This window comes from Struthio camelus, chromosome 1 (assembly GCF_040807025.1).
Source record: "Struthio camelus isolate bStrCam1 chromosome 1, bStrCam1.hap1, whole genome shotgun sequence".
Lineage (NCBI taxonomy): Eukaryota > Metazoa > Chordata > Aves > Struthioniformes > Struthionidae > Struthio > Struthio camelus.
In genome coordinates, this window is record NC_090942.1 from 198,803,382 (window position 1) to 198,823,269 (window position 19,888).

General features: G+C 37.5%; 1 protein-coding gene across 7 annotated transcripts in view; it reads right to left on the reverse strand.

Annotated features, from left to right (window-relative positions):
- The window catches only part of FRY (FRY microtubule binding protein), a 261,215-nt gene that overhangs the window by 45,330 nt on the left and 195,997 nt on the right, over positions 1–19,888 (reverse strand). For all 7 annotated transcript variants that reach the window (XM_068930110.1, XM_068930115.1, XM_068930112.1 and 4 more), the window contains 10 exons: positions 18,969–19,137; positions 18,109–18,199; positions 14,988–15,070; positions 11,591–11,741; positions 10,896–10,999; positions 7,309–7,494; positions 5,060–5,258; positions 3,581–3,702; positions 2,643–2,830; positions 1,632–1,726 (listed from right to left, as the gene is read on the reverse strand). In XM_068930110.1, the coding sequence (XP_068786211.1) occupies positions 1,632–1,726; positions 2,643–2,830; positions 3,581–3,702; positions 5,060–5,258; positions 7,309–7,494; positions 10,896–10,999; positions 11,591–11,741; positions 14,988–15,070; positions 18,109–18,199; positions 18,969–19,137 (1,388 nt within the window). The remainder of the gene's footprint in view (positions 1–1,631; positions 1,727–2,642; positions 2,831–3,580; positions 3,703–5,059; positions 5,259–7,308; positions 7,495–10,895; positions 11,000–11,590; positions 11,742–14,987; positions 15,071–18,108; positions 18,200–18,968; positions 19,138–19,888) is intronic.

The following is a 19,888-nucleotide window of genomic DNA, read 5'->3' on the forward strand; positions in this document are numbered from 1 at the left end:
AACAGAAGAAGTAAAACACCTTATTGTATTCTGTTGTTTTTAAACCAGAAGTGCTCACAGATCTGACTGAAGTGAGGTTCGTGTGGCACTGAACCAAACCAGAGTAGGACAGCTGACAGTCTAAGCAGATAAGAACAGCATAGAGACAGAAGAGACAGAGCAGGGAAGTGACTTCTGGAAGTGCCCATATATTGGAGCTGTGGTAAAACTGAAAACTGAATTTTGCTCTTTAAAATGCCCTTGTCAGTGGATCAAACCCTGAATTTGGCATGGTTTTCAGGCAAACTGCATAATGGTGGGTGACTTACTGGCTAATGCAAAGAACTGCGGGAACTAAAACCAGTGCATTCTATGCAGAATCACAGATTTGCCACACTACCAGCAAGAGACCTGTCAGGAGGCTGTCTAGGCTCTCCTCACTAGTACAGGTCCCTCAGAAACCTTGCTGTCATTGCATCCTCTGCCTGTATCCTAACATCTTGTCAGGATGGCTTACATAAAGCAGAGCTCGTTCAGGTTCAGGGACTCATGACACCTCATGGACTATAATGTGATGATTTAGACAGTCCCTATCAATTATCTGTACAAACATGGTACATTGATGCATTCAATGGAAGTTAGTTCCGGAGAACAGCTAATTCCTGGTTTTCCATGCCTATTCTCACTTCATAATACTGTAAGCACCTGCGGTCTATAATCATTGAAGAGGATCTTACGGAACTACTAATGTCAGGATAAAGAATATTGCATCCCACTGCTTTCTGGACTGTTTCCTCTTCTCTGCTCCATCTTGCCCTTTCCCAAAATGTGCACTAAAGAAAGATGTCACTTGCGATAGTGTGTCGCAAGTAAAAGCTGTAATTCTCCACTTCCACTCTGTCACAAAGCAATTCCTCTGTCCTGCCTTTGCAGCATAATACATAGCACTGGGTCTGCTAGCTTGAGAAATGACAGCTCATGTGCTGTTATGCTGCCTGTGAAGTTTCGTAACTTATGGATTTTTTCCTGACACGTTCCTCATTCTGTTGTTGTCATTAGGAGTCAGATAGACATTAATCTCCCCTCAGTACCGTCAACAGCTGTCTTACAGAAGGAGCTTGCAATTTCCCTCCATGTACCTTTGTCCCTTCCTAGGCCAAGGGTCTTACAAAGATGGGCTATGCCTCTGGCAGAGTACACAAGTTATCTACATTTGGGACAGAATTCTCTCTAGTTTTATTGAGGAGAACAAATCATGTTCTTTTCCTTGTTGGGGAATACTTCACATGAGAATGATAGGTTATGTGAAACCAAATTTCTAAAAAACACACTTTTTCCTAAATATTTTTTCAAGTATATGGTACAAAAAATAAAGGTACAAAAATACAGCATTTCTAAAGAATATTAAAATACGTTAGAGACAACTGAAAGTAAGACAGAATTTATAATACATTGGTAAGTCCCACAGCATTACTTCAACTATTGCAAAATTTGGCTCAGGTGTGCTCTTGGTCTAGTTCTATAAGTGCTACAAATAAGCTCAGTCTGATCAAAATCATTTTATGCTGTCAGACTGCAGAACTGTACACTTCACATCATGAGATATTTAAAAAAAAAGATATAGTTAAGAGGTTAAGAGAATAGGCTCTTACCGAGATAACACTGTCAAAAGATCACTGTTTTTCAAACAGTCAGACAGATTATCCACAGCAGCTTCCAAAGTAAGTAGTGCTTCCATTACATAGCCCTATCAATACATGAGGATAGCCATTTCAACAAATACGCTCAAAAACATTCAGTTGAAAACAAGAAATAGCAATCTAATGAAAACAGAATGTATCATTTCTCTTGAAAAAGAACAACATTCACACCAATGCCATTATGCTGCACATTAAAAGGTCACTACAAGTGTATTTTATTTTCTGCCTCTGAATGATCTATGAAAGCATCTGAGAAGAGCAGATATCTCATCAGGGGACTGGTAATAGCATACAGAACCTCTGACTTGCAGGTCACTGATTTAAATTCTGCACAAGCAGTTGTGACAGAATATTACTGTCATCTTGTGGCAATTTCATTACCTAAATGCAAAAGTAAAATATGGAAGTGATGTCAATCTACTTCTTATTAAAAGTTTTTTTAGTCTTGAATCTCATAATAAATAGGATCTGACTATAGACATTTCAGAAAAGAGCAGACTATATAGCTGTATAGCTACCCCATTCCTTAAGAGAGGAGTAGATTAAAATAGGTGTGTTTGGATAAGGTAGGTAAGTCAGGGTAAGTTCGTATTGCTCTGGATGGTATGGTTTTCTTTATTCTAAAAGATAAATTTTTAAGAAATGAGACGGTGTGTACTCCTGGTTGTAAGACTACATTGGCAGATAAGATGATGGGCTTCTTAAGCACAAATTCATGATGTGTAGAGTGAAAAAACAGTCATCACGATTTCATTTTGTGTCACATTTGCTACGTGTTCTCTAGATGTTCTCTTTAGTGGAAAAGGTACATGTAGGTTGAGTAAACTCAGAGCTACATTTTTCTAAGGCCACATTCTAGCTTGCACCACTTAATTCCAGAATACCTTGTTGAAACTGTTATCTTCAAATAGATATACTTTAAATCAACAGTATTACAAAATATTATGAATCACACTTACGTACCTGAATCTCATCTCCATGCTCTCCAATAACTTCCACCAATCTTGACAGGAGATCAGACAGCGCATGTGCAGAAAGAGGCTGCTTTAGAGCCCTGAATATCTGGAAAGAACGACCTGCGTAATGTCGTGAAGAACTTGAAAGAGCTGTTTGTAAAGCAACTTCACTCAGATGCTGCTCCAAATGAAAACCTGAGCAAAAGAGTCAACATTGTCTATGTGTCAGTATTTTTTTAATGGCAATCTTTACTATGGGGCATATACAGGCTGCATCAACAGTAGGGGGAGGGTATGCACTGCAGTGTACCCTGCAAACCCACTTCTGAGAAGCCGAAATGTCTTGTTTTGGTAGAATTTCCCACTTCTTACATTCATTTCACATACCATATCAGAAAACAAACTTTGCAAAGCCAAAATTTTGAATCTGGAAATGTTTGCTTTGTTATGCAGAAACTCTTCATTCTGATTTCAAATTTTTTACAATTCCGTGACAAACCTTGAAGCCATCCCTTATTCTTACTGGCAGCAACACAATAACTTCTGAACATTTCGAAATCTAAAGCCAAGCTGACTTATAAGTCTTTGCATTAGCTTCAGTAGGCCTTGGATCAGATCTTACATAGAAGTACTGATGTCGTGTTCTGCTTTGATCTCAGAAGATATTTACAGGACATAGAGGAGTTTTTATCAGGCGGAATCATCAGCGAAAATGCTTCCTACCAACAGCTTTGAAGGATCGTTTGATCTAACATTTAGCCACAGTCCAATCTAACATGATTTTTTCAAAAGCAATTGCTTAATATGTCGTACACCCTTCTTAACACATGCAATATGTTATGCTTCTGCATAAGCAGGTCCACTACAAGAAAGAGCACAGGATAAGCATTTACTGTGACCTTGATGGAATAGTCTCATAGCTATGAAAGAAAAAAATCTTACTACCTGACTTGGAATCTTTAAATACAGATACAACATGACGCAGAAAATTAGTGAGCTGTTCAGCACTCTTGGTGTTCTGATTTTTAGGTGTGATATCTTCATGGCACCAAAGTGGACCAAATGCCCTTAAAGAAATACATAACAAAGTGCAAAGTTTCTTTGAGTTGTCTGAAAGAAATGTAATCATTTAAAATATATAAACTGTAAATGCAACCAGATATTTCCAAGGCTATAGCCTAGAAAACTTGTGACTGAACACAATTTTATGACCAAAATCACAGAATCACAGAATAGTTGAGGGTGGACAGGAGATCTTCTCTGGAGAGCTTCTGGTCCACCCCTGTCCACTTATGTTAAAGCAAGTTACCTAGGACCATGCTCAGTTTGGTTTTGAGTATCTCCAAGTATGGAGATACAGCCTCTGGACAACCTGTTACAGTGTTCAACCTCCGTCACAGTTTTCTTACGTTCAGATGGCATTTCATATGTTTCAATATGTGCCCGTTGCCTCTTGTTCTGTCACTGGCACCACTGAGAAGAGTCTGACTCTGTCTTCTTCATAACCTCTCACCAGCTATTTAAAAACATTGGTGAGATCCCTCTGAGCCTTCTCTTCTCCAGGCTGAACAGTGTCAGCTTTCTCAGCCTCTCCTCAGGTAACAGATGCTCCAAGCCTTCAATCATCTTTGTGGCCCTTCGCTGAACTCAATCCAGTAGCTCCATGTCTCTCTTGTATTGGGGAGCCCAGAACTGGACCCAGCACTCCAGATGTGGCCTCATCAGGGTTGAGTACAGCAGAAGGATCACCTCCTTCGACCTGCTGGCAATGTGCTTCCTAATGCAGACCAGGATACCTTGGGGCTTTTTGGCCCCAACGCAAAGGCTGCGAGAGCACACTGCTGGCTCATGGTCAACTTGTTGTCCATCAGCACCACCCAGTCCTTTTCTGCCAAGCTGCTTTCCAGCTGATCATTCCCCAGCGTGTAATGGTGCGTGAGGTTAATACAAATAAATAAATATTCCTTTTTTGTATTTTACAGAACTTCTCATTTAATATGTATTTTATACCATTTGAGAGCAGCATAAACAAATCCCTGTTTTTGATTTTTTAGAAAATAGGATCTGCCAGTTGCAGTGAGCAATTAAAATAATTAGTTAAAATTAATTAAAACTAGTTTCACCATGGCCTTTCGTGTCACCCTGCGTACCTCCCATCTCATTTTATAATAATAATACTATCAGTCAATTAAACATTTTATTCCTGTCAAGCAATTTTTTTTCTAGTGTTCCTGACACTGCAATGCTTTTAAGTACCTACCTACTTCTACAGGTATCAAAAAAGAGGAATGGGAGTCTGTAACTACTATACGAACTCAGTCATTTTCCTTTGAGTCTTTTAAGTTGCTACAAATAATTGTAGAGAAGACATGAAACTATGCATTTCAAGTGCAAACAAATGTAACCTCTGCTTATCTCCATTACCTGGTTGTCAGAAACTCAATTAATTTGTTTGCTTTCTCATCTGTTTCAGCAGCAGTGTCCATGTCCTCAATCTCTTGTGTAATCTGTGGGAGATTTCCACTGCTGCCTCCCAGACTGATACTGGAGGAGGTAGAGCTGGAGCTCAAGCCGGAGTCTGGCACCGGAGATGACTGGTACTCCCGCAGAAAGTCAAAGCCACCTGTCAGCCGAAGAGGAGGAGATAAAGCTGGAATGCACGACTTATGCCAGCGTTACAGATGAACATGTAGGCCAAGCAGCTCTTTTCCAACAGTAAGTAGCAGAAACCTTCTACTGCAAAACACAAAAAACCTGCAGAATGCAACAACCCTCAAACTCCAATGGGAGTGAAAAACTGGTAATACGTTTTCAAAACCTGCAGAATCTAATATAAAATGAAAAATATCAAAGTTAGGATAGTTTTTCACTGCACAAGGGCTACTGTATTTGAAAAACAAATGTTTCCTGGCATTTTACATTCAGATTTATGCCTTTTTATAACCTGCACTTTTCTTTCGACTAAGTCCACATGAAGTTCAGCTCATTTATCTGGGCTAGTATGATGCTGAAAAACCTCTGCAGGGTGCAATTTTTAGGAAAATGATGTCCTAATTTTACAGATGTAATGGAAACTAAGACACAATGGTTAAGGCTTCCATTCCATTCCTTTAATAACTGTAAACATGGGACTACTCATATTAAATATTTTCAGTAATAAGGTTAAATATCTCAGTAAGTGTTCACCTAGGCCAAAAGCTTGCCACCAATCCACAAGTCAACTTAAGAGCTGTTAAAAGAAAGACGAGAAATCAAGATCGGTTTCCTTAAGGTTGAACTGTTAGTCACCTTCGGCTATATTTATCATAGAAAAATTGGCCTTGGGAGAACACAGGGAACAGGAGGTGCCTCTCTACTGACAATATCCATTGCAGGTCAGGAGACTCCTAATTTAGTTGCCTGACATTATGTAGGATGAGCCCAAGCTCAAGTATTTTCAGTTAGGATTCTTTGCTATAGCTACTTATCCACATTCTGACTCTTCATATGAGTTGATTAAAAAACAATTCAATTAAGAAGTTTTGATAACTTCTTAGACACAAGAGACCCAGACACAGGGTACTAATTATGTTTTTCAGAGACAGGAATATAGAAATATTTCATTCTGGTAGAAAAGCAATAATATAATTTAAATTATATTTAATAATTCATGGACTTACATCAGAAAAGAGATCTACATAGCTCCAAAGGGAAATTCATGTGTTAGGTAATTTTCCTCAGACTTTATTCAGAATGAAAACTAAAAACCTCAGATTAATTTATTAACCTGAAATGCATTTATTGAATTCCTTCTGCTCATTATTTTTAAATCAATTTTTCATATCCTATCAAAAAAGAGTCATCAATTACCAAGTAGCATTCTTCATAAAGTCACACTGTTTATTGATTTTGAATATGTTGCTAAAGAACCACTGAAATGACACTAATTCGGTAGTTGTTCCTTCTTCCTCCTTTTCTCCTAAACTTCCTCACCCTCCCCCAGACAAATAAACCTACCTTCATATATCTACACTGTTTCTGTGATTTCTTCAATTCTGATCAGTATTCTTGCTTTTAGCAATATTACATGACAATAGTAAACCAATCCCTTAAAAACAGGGAAATTGCAAATGGTTAATAGAAGACCCATCTCAGCAGAGGTCTGAGGTAAGCCTCCTAAAGTAGAAATAGATTTTAGGATAGAAATGAAGTGCATCTGTGATGTAAAGTAGGCTGTATATTATGTGAAAATTTAACTGAAGAATGGAAAATCTGGGGTGAATATTCCTGCTGCTCTTCTTGTATTGGAATTATTTATTCTTTTTTTTTTTTTTTTTTTTAAGGTTGAGGACTGATTGCCCTCATTTAAAGCAGTCCTGGCTCCCTGAGGGGAAAGTTAGGAAGTGATTGGTCATACTCATGTCGAAACCTCTACATTATATATTTTGCCTTACAGCAGAAAGCTTTCTTGCTATCTTGATAAGTTCTACCTAGTAACAAAAAAAGTATCTAGTAACAATTTGGGTGCATCTTTAGGGAAGTTCACATGGAATTAATACTAATGGAAACTGTACAGGTTTGCCATTTCACTATTTTAATTTATCAATAAATTGTATTTTAGAAAAGTAGCCTTGACATTCCACTTCCAAAAACCTGTCAGTATAATGCAATGTTCTCATCTTGTATTTTATTACCTGTATAAAGATATTCAGGTAAATATGCTGGCTGTACTGTCAGAGTCTTGGTCTCATTCATCTCTCTGGTCTGAAGGAGCACTGATGCAATGGCTTGATAGTTGCTATTGCAAGATAATGCAATCAAAAGGTGAAGCAGTAACTTTTTGCTGTGTTCAAAAACCTCAGGGCGGTAATGGTCAAGACCTAAAAGAAAAGGTTACAGCAATCGCTGAATATGAAGTAATAATAAACAAGTTCACATTCCAGAAATAGCAAAAATTCCAAGGTAGTTCATGGCAACAGTGCAGAACAAACAACAAATACAGTATTTCAGGCCACAGTTACCAGTGTTTTTACTTCAAGTGTATGAGCACATTTAGGTTCCAGATTGAGGTCCCACCCAGCAGGTACAAGCAATGTGTGGCAACGAAACTAAAATTTATGCATTCTGTCGCACTGCAGTGTTTATTTGACAAACTTGGAAACCCTCTTAAGACGAGAAATTCTTGATGGTGGTTATAATTACTTTGCTCTCCTCAGTATCTGGTTTTCTTTCACAGACTGTCAGTTTTACAATGAATGCAAACTGAAAGAGGTAAATACTGATTTATTAAGAAAGGAACTAATAGACAAAATCCCTTAAAAAACAACTTCAAGTACCAATGGGACAGTATGAGAAAATTAGTCACTAGCTCAGTGTGCAAAACGGAAACAAAAGGTCCAGCACTGAAAGACTCTGGTCACCTTAGCACTGCTATGCTATTTATATGCTTGCTCCCAGACTTTAATACATTTTGAATAAATCACAAGTTACAAATATAAAGGAAATAAGTTTTCGTAAAATGTTCTGCGCTATGCGGTAACAAACTCCTTTCGATTCTCCTTCAGTATCTTCTGGGATATCTGAAAATACTTTCTTGTGTTTAGGAGCGGTTTCAGTGCTGAACAGTGGAGCTGTTGGCTTCTTCAGCACCTCTTTTCTCAGGATCTAGCCCACTTTAAAAAGTAGCTCCTTCTTCCCTCTAAGTGGCAGCAGCCAATAGGTCTTTCAAGTGAGGTGTTTTCTAGTATATTTCAGTTGCACTGGTCTTTGTCAGACCTGCAAAAATGCAGCTGCTAATACTGCCATGGTCAAAGCAATGTGCCTTTGGTTCCTATGGACAGGATTCCCTGTCTCAACCATCCACCCATAGTGTCCTCCAAAAGAGCCACTAGAGCTCGTGTCTTGTTTCTCCATTTCCTCCACTGGCCAAGAGATAATTATTCCATCCTACCCTATTCTAACGTAAATTTTCAAGAGTTAAAAGGGTATAGAAAGTTTTTATTAGTTGAACATAAGTTCTGGATTGGCAGCACTTGTCACCGAATTCCTCTATCTGTTAATCTTCAGGGTTGTGTGAAAGTATTAACTTAGACATGGCAACAATGAAGTAAGAAGGACAGCTCAGTCCTTGTGCTCCTCCAGCACTAGGCCATTCTTAACTCGGAAGAGTGCCCAATAGCGTAAATTTGTTTTGTGATATGGACACACTTCCATGAGAAAGTCGTCTAGCTGCTCATTTCACACTGGCTGGCACAAGATTTTAATCAGCAGTGCTTTTCATGCACTAGTAGGTTCACATCAACAGTCTGTCTCACTACTTCACTCTCAGTACTATCCAATATCCTCTTAAACATATTTTGCAAAATTCTTTTACTTCAATATTTTCCCACTCCTTCCAATACATGAAAGGATACAGGCTCTCAAGCTAGCCAGCATACTATTTCCAGTTTCCTTTTCAGTCAGGTCCACTTGCCTGCTCACACTTGAACGGGACAGAAGTACTTCATATTCAGTCAATCACATTCATACCTTTGACTAACATGTTTAGCATTACTCCCTTAGATCCTAACAAAAGAGGTCTACTTCAAACTACAGAAAAGTTTTCCACTGGAGGTTTAGCAACTCTTGAGAAACTGAGCTTGAAACTTGGAAGCTATGATATCATTTTAGGCCTGGTATGTCTAACCAGTTACATTTAACTTTAATTTCACATTTGAGAATTGAGAGCTCCTAGCCAAGGGACTGTCTCCAATGGTATTCACAAATTTCTATTTATTTCCTGTGAAATACTGTAATGTTGAAACATTACTGCAGGAACAAATCAGTAAAGATATTATTATAATGGACTAGTAATACTATAACTCTGTTTCTGCATGTGTATTTGCTCAGCTTCCCGATGGCTCCTTATAATTGTCTTAACTGATGTGGCCACCTTGCTGCATATTATTCCTGTCTTAAGTTATTTATTCATTCTTGTGAGAATTCTTAACTGTATATACCAGTTTTCTCGCACTCATTACAAACCAGACCAAAGAGGCTGTTCGATCAGTTGCTGGTTATTGATTTGATTCATACATGTAGCCATTTCTCATTTAGTTCCCTCTCAAATTTGAAAAATTTACAGCAATACAAAAAGTAGTCAAAGATTGTTACAAGCAGCCACAAAATTGGATTTAACTTTTCAAAAATAATAAGTGAAGAAGGCATGTGAAATGTCATAATGGAAATGACCGTAGAAGCCTGATTTGACAAGCTTCTGGCTTAACTTTTGCTCTGGTGTTTCATCAGAAGTTTGTTGAAATTGATGTACCAATATACAGTACTTGAGTATGTATGTGATGAGTGTGCATTTTCCAACAAAAACTTATTTCATTGAAAAATTTCAAAGAGAACAGTTGTTAACAGGGTAACAGCATAGGAGAATGAGGTATCTTCTTCAGGTGTATACACTACAGTATATCACATATATTCCAGCACTGTTCTGTAAACTCCCAACTTAATCTCTTTGGTCTGCTGAACAACAGACTCTTCTCAGATTGCTAGTGAGTAGACTTAGTGGCAACTATGGTGTTCAGATGAGGACTGCCATCTCCAGTTATAACCAATTTATTTCACAAGTGCCTGGCAATGTTTATTTGTGAAAAGTATTATTTATCAATCATGAAATTTAGGTAATGGCTTTATAACACCAAATAATCTTGTGCATTAAAAAATCAGGCCACGCAGTCCTCACTCAGACTACTAAGTGTCAGGATAAGGAACATATTGGTATCATCCTCTAGCTGAATGGTGTTACAGTCAAGAACAGACACAGCAGTGGGGAAAAAGGGTTGCCTCTAAACTCAGTCATATAAGGGAAGACACTGAAGATAAGGTATACCATGAGCAGTGAAATTAATGAAGCTTGCTTTCCAATGATTTGTGTCCTACCTTCACTATCTTTGCACTACAGTGATCTCAGTTCTCTTATATAATATTTTTGAAAGGCAAGAGACAACACTTGTGTGTGTAGCCTGAATACAATACATGTGCTGACTGGCCAGCTGCCTTTCAAAAAGCAAATGGTACAAAGGCTGAATTTTGGCTAAATTTGGCCAAAATACTCAAAGGTCTCAAAGTTTCGAGACTACCTGACAGACAGTGTCATTACTGCAGGCCTGTTTCTTCTAGAAAATCAGAATAAAAAAACATATAAGGAAAACTCACTTCCACAGCTTCAGCAAAACTAAAAATTTTAGCAAGGCTAGGAGTACATTTATACTTCTTGTTCTGTTGGTCTTACCTAAGAAGAGTGCATGTAGCAATAAAGGGAGGTGAAGGGCCCAATCTTCTCTCACACTGTGATCCACTACCATCTCAGTCATGAAGATGACAGCAATATTGCACCTGGCAATCAAATCACAGTATCAGTTTGAAATCTCTTGGAGATGGGAAAACAGTGACATGATGGCTATTTTGGAATAAATAAACAACAATCTTCAACACTTTCAAACATATAACCTTTCTTCTTAATATTACTAATATCAAAATAACGTAGTTACAGTATTCAGCAGGTAGGGACCCGTTACGGAAAACAATACCATTAATGCCAATACAAATTATGTAAAAGAGGAGTTTCAGAATAAGCATAGCCTAGTTAGACTAAAAGATTAAGGGGAAAAAAGTGCTATGAATAACAATAACAGAGGTTTGGGAAAGACAAATTTTCCTTTTCTGTTTTAGTTTTTTTGCTTCAGTCTGATTCCTACCATAAAGTGATGTCCTACAGTGTAAACAGACTTTAAGGAGTGCGGTAGAATTGCAGGTGTTCCCTGCACATATTTTGATTTTAACACTGAAGTATGGGAAAGCAGAAGAAATGGAAGATACTATTCTCAGTAGTTCTGAGTGGTGGGACATTTAGACTGGTGTTGGCCAATGCAATTAGGAAGAGGAGACATTTCAGTGTCTGAAATACCTGCATGAGAAACTGCTCACCTGTGAAGGGGTCCGCGGGGTGTAATAGTTTCTGGGAGGTAGTCCACAAGCGGTGCCCAGCATCCTCCATTGTAAGGCATGGGCAGGGGATGTGGCTGTTTGGTTTCAACAATATTCAACAGCCAGCTTGTATAAGGAGAAACAGGATCATCTATATGGAAAAGTATTAAAACAGAGCGCATAGAAAACAAGTCTGGTTAACCATTTGGAAGAAATAATAAAATAGAGTTTATGCTAATGCATGGGTTCAGCTGTTTATAATGTGATCAGATGACATTAGGTTTGCAAATTCCTGTGTTCAATAATAAGTGATGCATTTTTTAATCCCTCTTTCACACTGCTGGAAATGAAACACAGATTCCAGGCAGACAGCACTGAACTGTATGATGAACTGCAACTGAATCCGTGCTGTCGTTTCAGTAGCTTTGAATCCAGATCACAAAGCCCCAAGCAACAGGTCTTCCCTTCAAAAATGAGCGGGAAGTTCAGCCAACGAAGCTGCTGTAGCAAGCCATCTGCTGCAAGGAGCCGTGTACCAGCGACACATTCTTGCAACTCTCCACCAGGGCCCTGCTGAGTGATGCAACAAAGCCAGAAATCGGATGTCCTGAATTAGGAAAGAGACATAGGGAATGTGAAAAACATCTTCGGTGTGGTAAATCTTTTTCAATGGGGATGATGTATCTATTGAATTTCTCAAATATGTATTTAATTTTACTTCAGTCTGACAGCTGCTGTATGTTAATAAGCAATAGATTTTTTTTCTTCCACCTGTTTCTTTGCAATGATGTGGGCAAAGTAAGCTACTTCCATGACTTTCTGTCTTGTGTCCGCTGCATAGCTTTGTTCATGTTTCCTGCATTTTGCACTATCTCACTCTTATTTTCCCATTAGTCAGTTTTTATTTCTCAGTCCTGGTAGTCCGGGATATACTGCCACAGAAAACATCTTCTTCAAGGCTGTTCTTGACATATATCCAAACATTATCCTTCTTGGACTTTTAGTGAGAACATTATCTTTGCTTTTTTTTGCTTTTTTTTTTTACATTTTTACATTTTGAGTAGGTTTGAAACTCTCAGCATTATTCTCAGCAATTTTTTTTTCCTACAGACTATATCTTATGTTTGCAGACTTTGATACAAGAAAAGAACACTGTTTTGATGCCTGCAAAAGCATCAGTAAAGCACCAGTGCCAGCATTTTCTAATACAAGTCACTTTGGTTTTGACAAAATGCCTTCAGCTTTCCTCATCTTCAGGAGCCCTTCAATGTAGTAGCAGCTCCTCCAGTTCTTCCTAAAAGCCAACTTTATCCTTCCCATTCTTCAATGTTAGTCTTCCAAGGCATACTTTAGTTCTTTGTTTCCGATTTTGACCTCTATTTAGTTCTCTCATCTTTGGAGAATGATATATTATTTAAAGCTAAAGCAGAATGAACTGAACTATTAATGTAGCAAAGTATAGCAATTTCACATATTTGTCTTTTGAGGATTAAGCAGATCATATTAGTCAAATGCTTTTCACATAAAAACCACTGCACAGTTATTATTTATTGCTACCGATTTAACTGTTTCATATAAAACTGCTTCATGAAGTCCACACCGAGACCTAGCTCCTCACTCATGTTTTCATTAGTTTATGTGCGGACTGAGAAAAAACCAGAAGCAGCACTTTGTGCCTTAACATTCAATCTTTGCAGTAAGGCTTGGGCAAAAGAGTTTCTGAGCTGGAGAGATTTGTTTCCTAATTATCTCCCTAGGGATACAGTTACGCTCAAGTAGACAGGAGGGAAGAGAGAAGCTGTACCACCAACTCCTTAGCAGTCTGGGCCTGCCAGAGGGAGTAAGTTGCACTTTCTTAATGGAGGTTGCATTATTTATCTTGCAGAATGACAAATGATATAAGAATTATTCCTTCTTTTTAGAGTTCTGTATAAATGTGAGTAACTAAATAAAATATATTTTATTTTACATCTAGGCATTTGTGTATTTGCAGAAGGAACCCCTCTGAGAAGCAAACGTTGCATAAATATTCACAGAACTATAAAGCTTGCAGATACAGGCAGGGAAAAACATCTGGAAAGTGGCTTGAGGAGACATTTCAAAAAATCCAAAGAAAACTTCAGCATTTTAAAACTTCTTATTACCCAAAGCCCTAGTCAAAACCAGCTGCTTGTGAAGAACATTTTGACAACATAAACATTGTTCTGTTTTGAAAGACAGTTCATGCAGATCAGAGCAGCACTGGTGCTCCAATTAACATCTACGGAAGAATTTTTAGTAGCTGCAGCATTAGCAAGCCATAAGAAAAACATGACAACTGGAGGAAAAAAGATTCATTTTAATATGTTGCAGACTTTTTTTGAATATTTAAATACTACAGTGTGTAGACATACAATATTCTGGAAATACTGTACTTCATAATTATGAAAAACAGTTACTGATATCATTAAAACTATCCTATTGTATCATACTTGACAGTATTTCCACTTTTTGCAGAAAGGTATATCCAAAAAATTATTTGGACAAAGCAAGATATAAAACCTTTGCTGTTAATCTCAATATACTGTCAAAAACTGGTGTTCTTAGCACCACAAGACATTATGGCCTTTACATTATTTGACTTGGCTTTATTAAGTCAGGGACAAAGTCTATAAAAACGCATTGCCTTTTTTACATTTGGTTAGGGTCTAAATGAAATCTGTAGATTGGCTTCATTGCAGTTAATTACAAAAATGAATCCAAACCATCCAGCTACTAAAACTTATACTGTAATTCAACAGTTGACTGAAAGACCTTAGTTTCCTTTGAAATCTCTGCTCATCATCAAGTGTCAATTTATATTCTGTTCAGCAGAAACACATAAAGAACAAGCACGCTCAGGAAACCTATTTCACTCTTCCTTCTAACAGTTTTGCATGGTGCAGCCAGAACTCGGCTGCAGACGGCGGAGAAAAGCTTAAGAGGATATACAGCCCCATTTTTGGAATCTCCTCAGTCTCTTTCTCATGTTCATATACTGGCACTAGATCTGAAGAGAAATACTGGTGAAATGCTCAATTTAAAGTGCTCGCTGTAATGCTTTTGGAAGCCCTTTGTCCTGCCATGAGAGAACGGTTCTGTGTTTTGCTGTTTGGAGGTTTCTCTGCTGCCTCCTGCTGTGAAGTTCTCTGGCCTTTAAATAGGTTTGAGTGAGGCCATCTCTAAACAAAGGGAATCAATTAATTTTAAAGGAGGTACAGAGGTAAAATAGAGACACTCCGTGTAAGGTCATGCTACATTATATCCATTTATACAGAGCTTTAAACAGAGATCCTCCACCAGTCGTAAGAATGTTTCCCTCTCCCACCATAAACCATAACCCACCAGAAATTTCACCAAACCGAACGTTAGAACTTACTTTTGTCATCATCATAAGATCCTCCAGAGCTATTACTGTACCTTGATTCTAGTCGAGTATGTGCTCTGATTACATTACTGAACCTTCAAATACAAGAAAAATCTTCATTAAAAACATAGACTGATACTAAACATCTGGAATATATGCTTACTCCACAAAGAAAGCATCTTTATTTACGCTATATATCAAAATGTCATCTCTTTAGGCATACGTTTTTATATGAAGCATAATATAGTGTTATTTCATTTCATAAAAAAGATTCTTGCAACCAACTTCTGACAATTTCTAATAGTGTGCCATTGTGTCACAAGCTTGTGAAATTCAACGGGGGGAAACTCTCATGAGGCAAACGTACGCTTTTCTTGAAGCAAGAAACTGTGGTAAGGATGGACGGAAATATAAACTGTTAATTACTAGTATGTTATCACAGGCCCATGTTCATTGGCAAAATTCTGGCAGCCTGCTAAAACAATAACTGACTGAACAGTCTGAAGTCAAGCCCACGCAGTTATCAAAGCAGCAAAAGTAGCAGCAGATGGCCCTCCCATAGGAAAACGCAGGAGCTGCCAGCGTAGAGCTAGCTGAGGCGCTAAGGGACTTGAGAGCCCGAGCACAGTTCCCACAACTGTCCTCAAATCTGCCAAACACCCGCGATGATCTAACTTTGGCTGGTGAGCTCCTTTGGCTCCTACCACTTTCTTCTACTGTCAGTGCAAACAGGCCTGAACAGGAAATGAGAGGAGCCGCGCTAGAGGCTCATGCTAGCAACGATGTAAAACTTCGCCTTTTCTGCAAAGCTAGGAAACTAGTTATAAATAACCATGTCAAAATAACGGTATCAAACAAAGCCAGCTTTAAGGTTCTCTGCACAACATGCAATTTGCTGCTAATATGCATACACCTTAATGCAGGGGATTTAATTACACATTCACATATTATGCTGTTTCCAAAGCACACCTGTCTCATTAGGACACAATAATTCATAAGGAGATGCCATAAATGCATCACGAGCCATCTTAATTCTGCCATTTTCTGTCTTTCAAGCATCAGATTCCCTTAATATATTTCAATATATTCCCTTAAAGTATGTGTATAAACTGATAATTACTGACATATTTATCTGGCATCCCTAAAAAGAAAAGAAAGATGAAAGGAAAATAAAGTTAAGGAAAAAATTATGAAAAAACATCTAGAGACAAACTCTAACCTGCATGAAACAGGCGAAGAATACAGGTCAAAGAAATGACTTGAGAGCAGGACAGACTTTTTAAACAAAAAAATACTTTGTAAAAGCACTCTGTAACATAGAGTGATAGTACAAACATGACTGTTACTATGTAAGATGACATGCAATTATACCATATTATAGAATCTGTTTGTCAGAAAATTAAATATTACAACAAAAGGTAATTGCAATATTACCTATAAATCTATGCTCCAACCCAGTAACACTGAATGTACACAACAAATTTTCCAGATAACTCAGAGGTACTTTAAAAGCTTCTCAACCTTTTATTTTAAATGATATTGCCTTAACATAAAAGCATACATATCTTCTAACTAGCTTTGTGATATAATATTCCAAAAACGCCTACATTTACGAGACTAGCTGGTTAAGCACCTATCACTTCCTGTAATTATTACTTAATATCTCTTGGCCTACAAAATCAATATTAACAGTCATTCTAAGATCAATGCATTGGTTTTGAAGTACAGAAGCACTTATGCCTTCTGCTGCCTTTGATAATGTAAATGACAGTAATGAATTCTGATAAATTATTTTACATTTTATCTGATGAGTATCTCTCTAGGCATCAGGAATACCAACACCAGAATATGGTAACCTTCCTTTCATCTTTATTATATAGTCTCTGGCACATTTGAAAGCCAAAAAGCTTCTTCGTGTCACATGTAAAATTTATGTAAGATAAGAAACCCTGAGAGCACAGTTAGATTTAAAGTATACCAGGAGATGAAGTTTGCTCAACTTATCTGTAACACAACTAAAAAAAAAGTTCAGTTACAACTATATAGCCATAAACATTTACGTAAAGAACAATAAAAAGCAGTCCAGAGGCAAAATGGTTTATCTTCTTTTTAAGTACATTTCCATGGCATATGCTGAAGACTATCGTATTGAGTCAGATGCTCTTCACTGTCAGATTTTGAAATCATGCTTAGCACTATGACGTGAGTACCATCTTTTTACATTCTCTTAAAATAAGAGACTAATCTGACAAAACGCTAGTCTTTCTTACATTTGTAATACTTAGAAGGCAAGTGATTCAAAAGTTTCTGAAGTACAGAAAAGTTTGCTTACATAAGTCTTTCTGCTCCTCTAATTCCTGAACCTGTGGAAGGTGGGCTGGACTATTAAAATAACACTAGTGACTATCAGGAACAACAGACTAATGTAATACTAACGCACTTACTTGTTTATTTGATTGGAATTCATTCAGAGTTCTCCCACAAGACGCAGAGGATTTCAGTGAGAGAAATAAATACATATCCATCTGTTCTAGAGGATCTGATGGCCCCTTAGCTTTTCATTTACTCATTCATAATTTGGCTGTATGTACCATAGGTAGTAAAAGATAGAGTGACTGACAAGTAGGATCTCAAAGTAAAATATTTTATATAGTTTTCCTCTTTCAGATACTTTATCAGAAAAAAAGAGGTGTCCCTGCAATCATGGATACAAATCCGTAAGACAAATTTCACTCTCTGGTCATGGACTAAAAAGGTATGATCAAACCTTATTTTTAATGAAGATTTTAATATTCATTATTTGGTACATGCTCTCAATTTTCTTTCTCCTTTGTAGGTAATGCCTATAAAAAATTATCTGCTTTGCACAATTCATTCAATGGAGGTTTCACAGATATTCCTCTGCAGTGTATTAATAAACAACAATTTAGAATTACAATCATGTGGACAGCTTTTTTTAACTTTCACATACACACTTTTAAAACAGTCCTACTGAGATAGAAACAGTGCTAAGGATCCGTATGATCATCAGAATTCCTCACAACCCAGTACAGTCTGGATAACAAATATTGCTCAAGATCTCACCCTTAGTCTGGGAAAATGCATATATTTTGGAGAAAAGAAAATTACAAACCTTTCATCAGTCTCTTTCACTATTCTGTTCTCCTCTGCATCAGGAAAATTATCTTGACCAGCTACAACAGTGTTACTGCTAGAGGTGGTTCCTGCAGATGAGATGGAGTAAACGCACCCATTATATGCAGCACACAATATTTGCAAAGCAATAAAAGCCCATAACTTTATTTTCTTTAGTAGACACAGTCAAAGTGACAATCAACCATATAAGTGATTATACCACACTTTTTGCCTATGAATGCTCATTGTCACTGCTATTAAACTGGACCTGCTTGCGTGGCTGAACGCTTTGCTGGTTACATGCTTTGAAGGACAGATTAACATAATGATGCTCTCCCATTCCTTGAACTAAGCTCAGTCTTGGCCTAACCTACTGTTTGTCAAGAATTTGGCAAAACATGGACAGGGCTGGATTTGTATTGGTGTCTGCTATTTATCTTTGACTGCCTCAGCTTGAAAATAGCGCTAGGCCTTTGAAAACACAATGGCCACATAACTGAGGCTTTCAGCTTTCAACAAGCCCTGCTCCTTGAGTGTCTCTGCTGTGATCACAGCATCAGTGACAACTTCCTGCTGTCAGAAACTAGTGACAGAAGAACCACCTCACATGAGGCCTTAACGGCACCAAACATTGGCACAGTCCTATTAAAATGGTAGTGAGAATTGAACATATTTTTACAACATTTACGCAGCATTAGGAATCCAAGAACTTAGATGTGAAACAAGCCCTTGAAACTTGCACTTCATACAGACAGATCTGAATGGGTGCAAATGTAACCAAAAGAGATCGTTTTTTCAAAGAGATGAAGACTGGCAAGAATAGGAGACCATAACTGAAAAAGCATATTTAGGTCATACCAGAAGCTGCAGCTGAGGCTTTATTACTGGCAGCAAAACGGTAAAATGGAGGATTATCGCAATGCTGGACTATTGGGTTCACTGGGTCAGTTTGCTGCAGTTCAAATAAAAGCTCTTCCATTGTTTGAATAGTGTTGTTGCGACATAGATATATTGCAACCTTTTTGATCTAAAGAAGAAAACAACAGTTATTCATCTCTGTCCAAAGTGAATTTCCAAAGAAATCAATACATGTTACACCGCAGTACTGCAAAGATCCAGAATGCAACTGTTATTCTTGGACAGATACCCCAGCAACACAACTGAATCAATCCTGTTCATACAGAAATAGAACTGCTTGTTTTGATTTAAAGATCCTTTCCCCAACAGAGCAAATCTGTGATCTAATTGCCCAAAAGCTTTTGCTTATTATCCTCAAATCAGCTGTTTAGATGTATAACTATATAATATCCACACATACTAAAATTGACTAATTTTATACCTATCATTTAAGGCTATCAGAATTAACTCTGAATCACAGTCAGGGATTTACAGTTTGAATATGTGATTTCCACTGAAGATGAATCTTGCTGTTTTGCATAGAGTAAATTTCTCATCTAGAGAGCTAGATCTACCCAAAACATCATGTTTTTATTTCCAGATATGGTTGATGTGAAAGATAGGCAGCTGCACCCACAAAGAATAGGTCAGGCTCTCAGTAGTTACTTATATCTGTAATCAAAGTAATAGCACATGGAAAAAGGCAAAGTAATTCTGCAAACTGATTCATCCATACTGATTTCAAAATGTCTGAGAGAAAGCGCTATTTATATAAATTTGGAAAAAAAAAAAACCCTATGGAATACAACAAGAACTTAAACCCTACCATATCCACACAAAAATGAATACTGTTGAGATATTGAGATCAAATTAAACTAAAT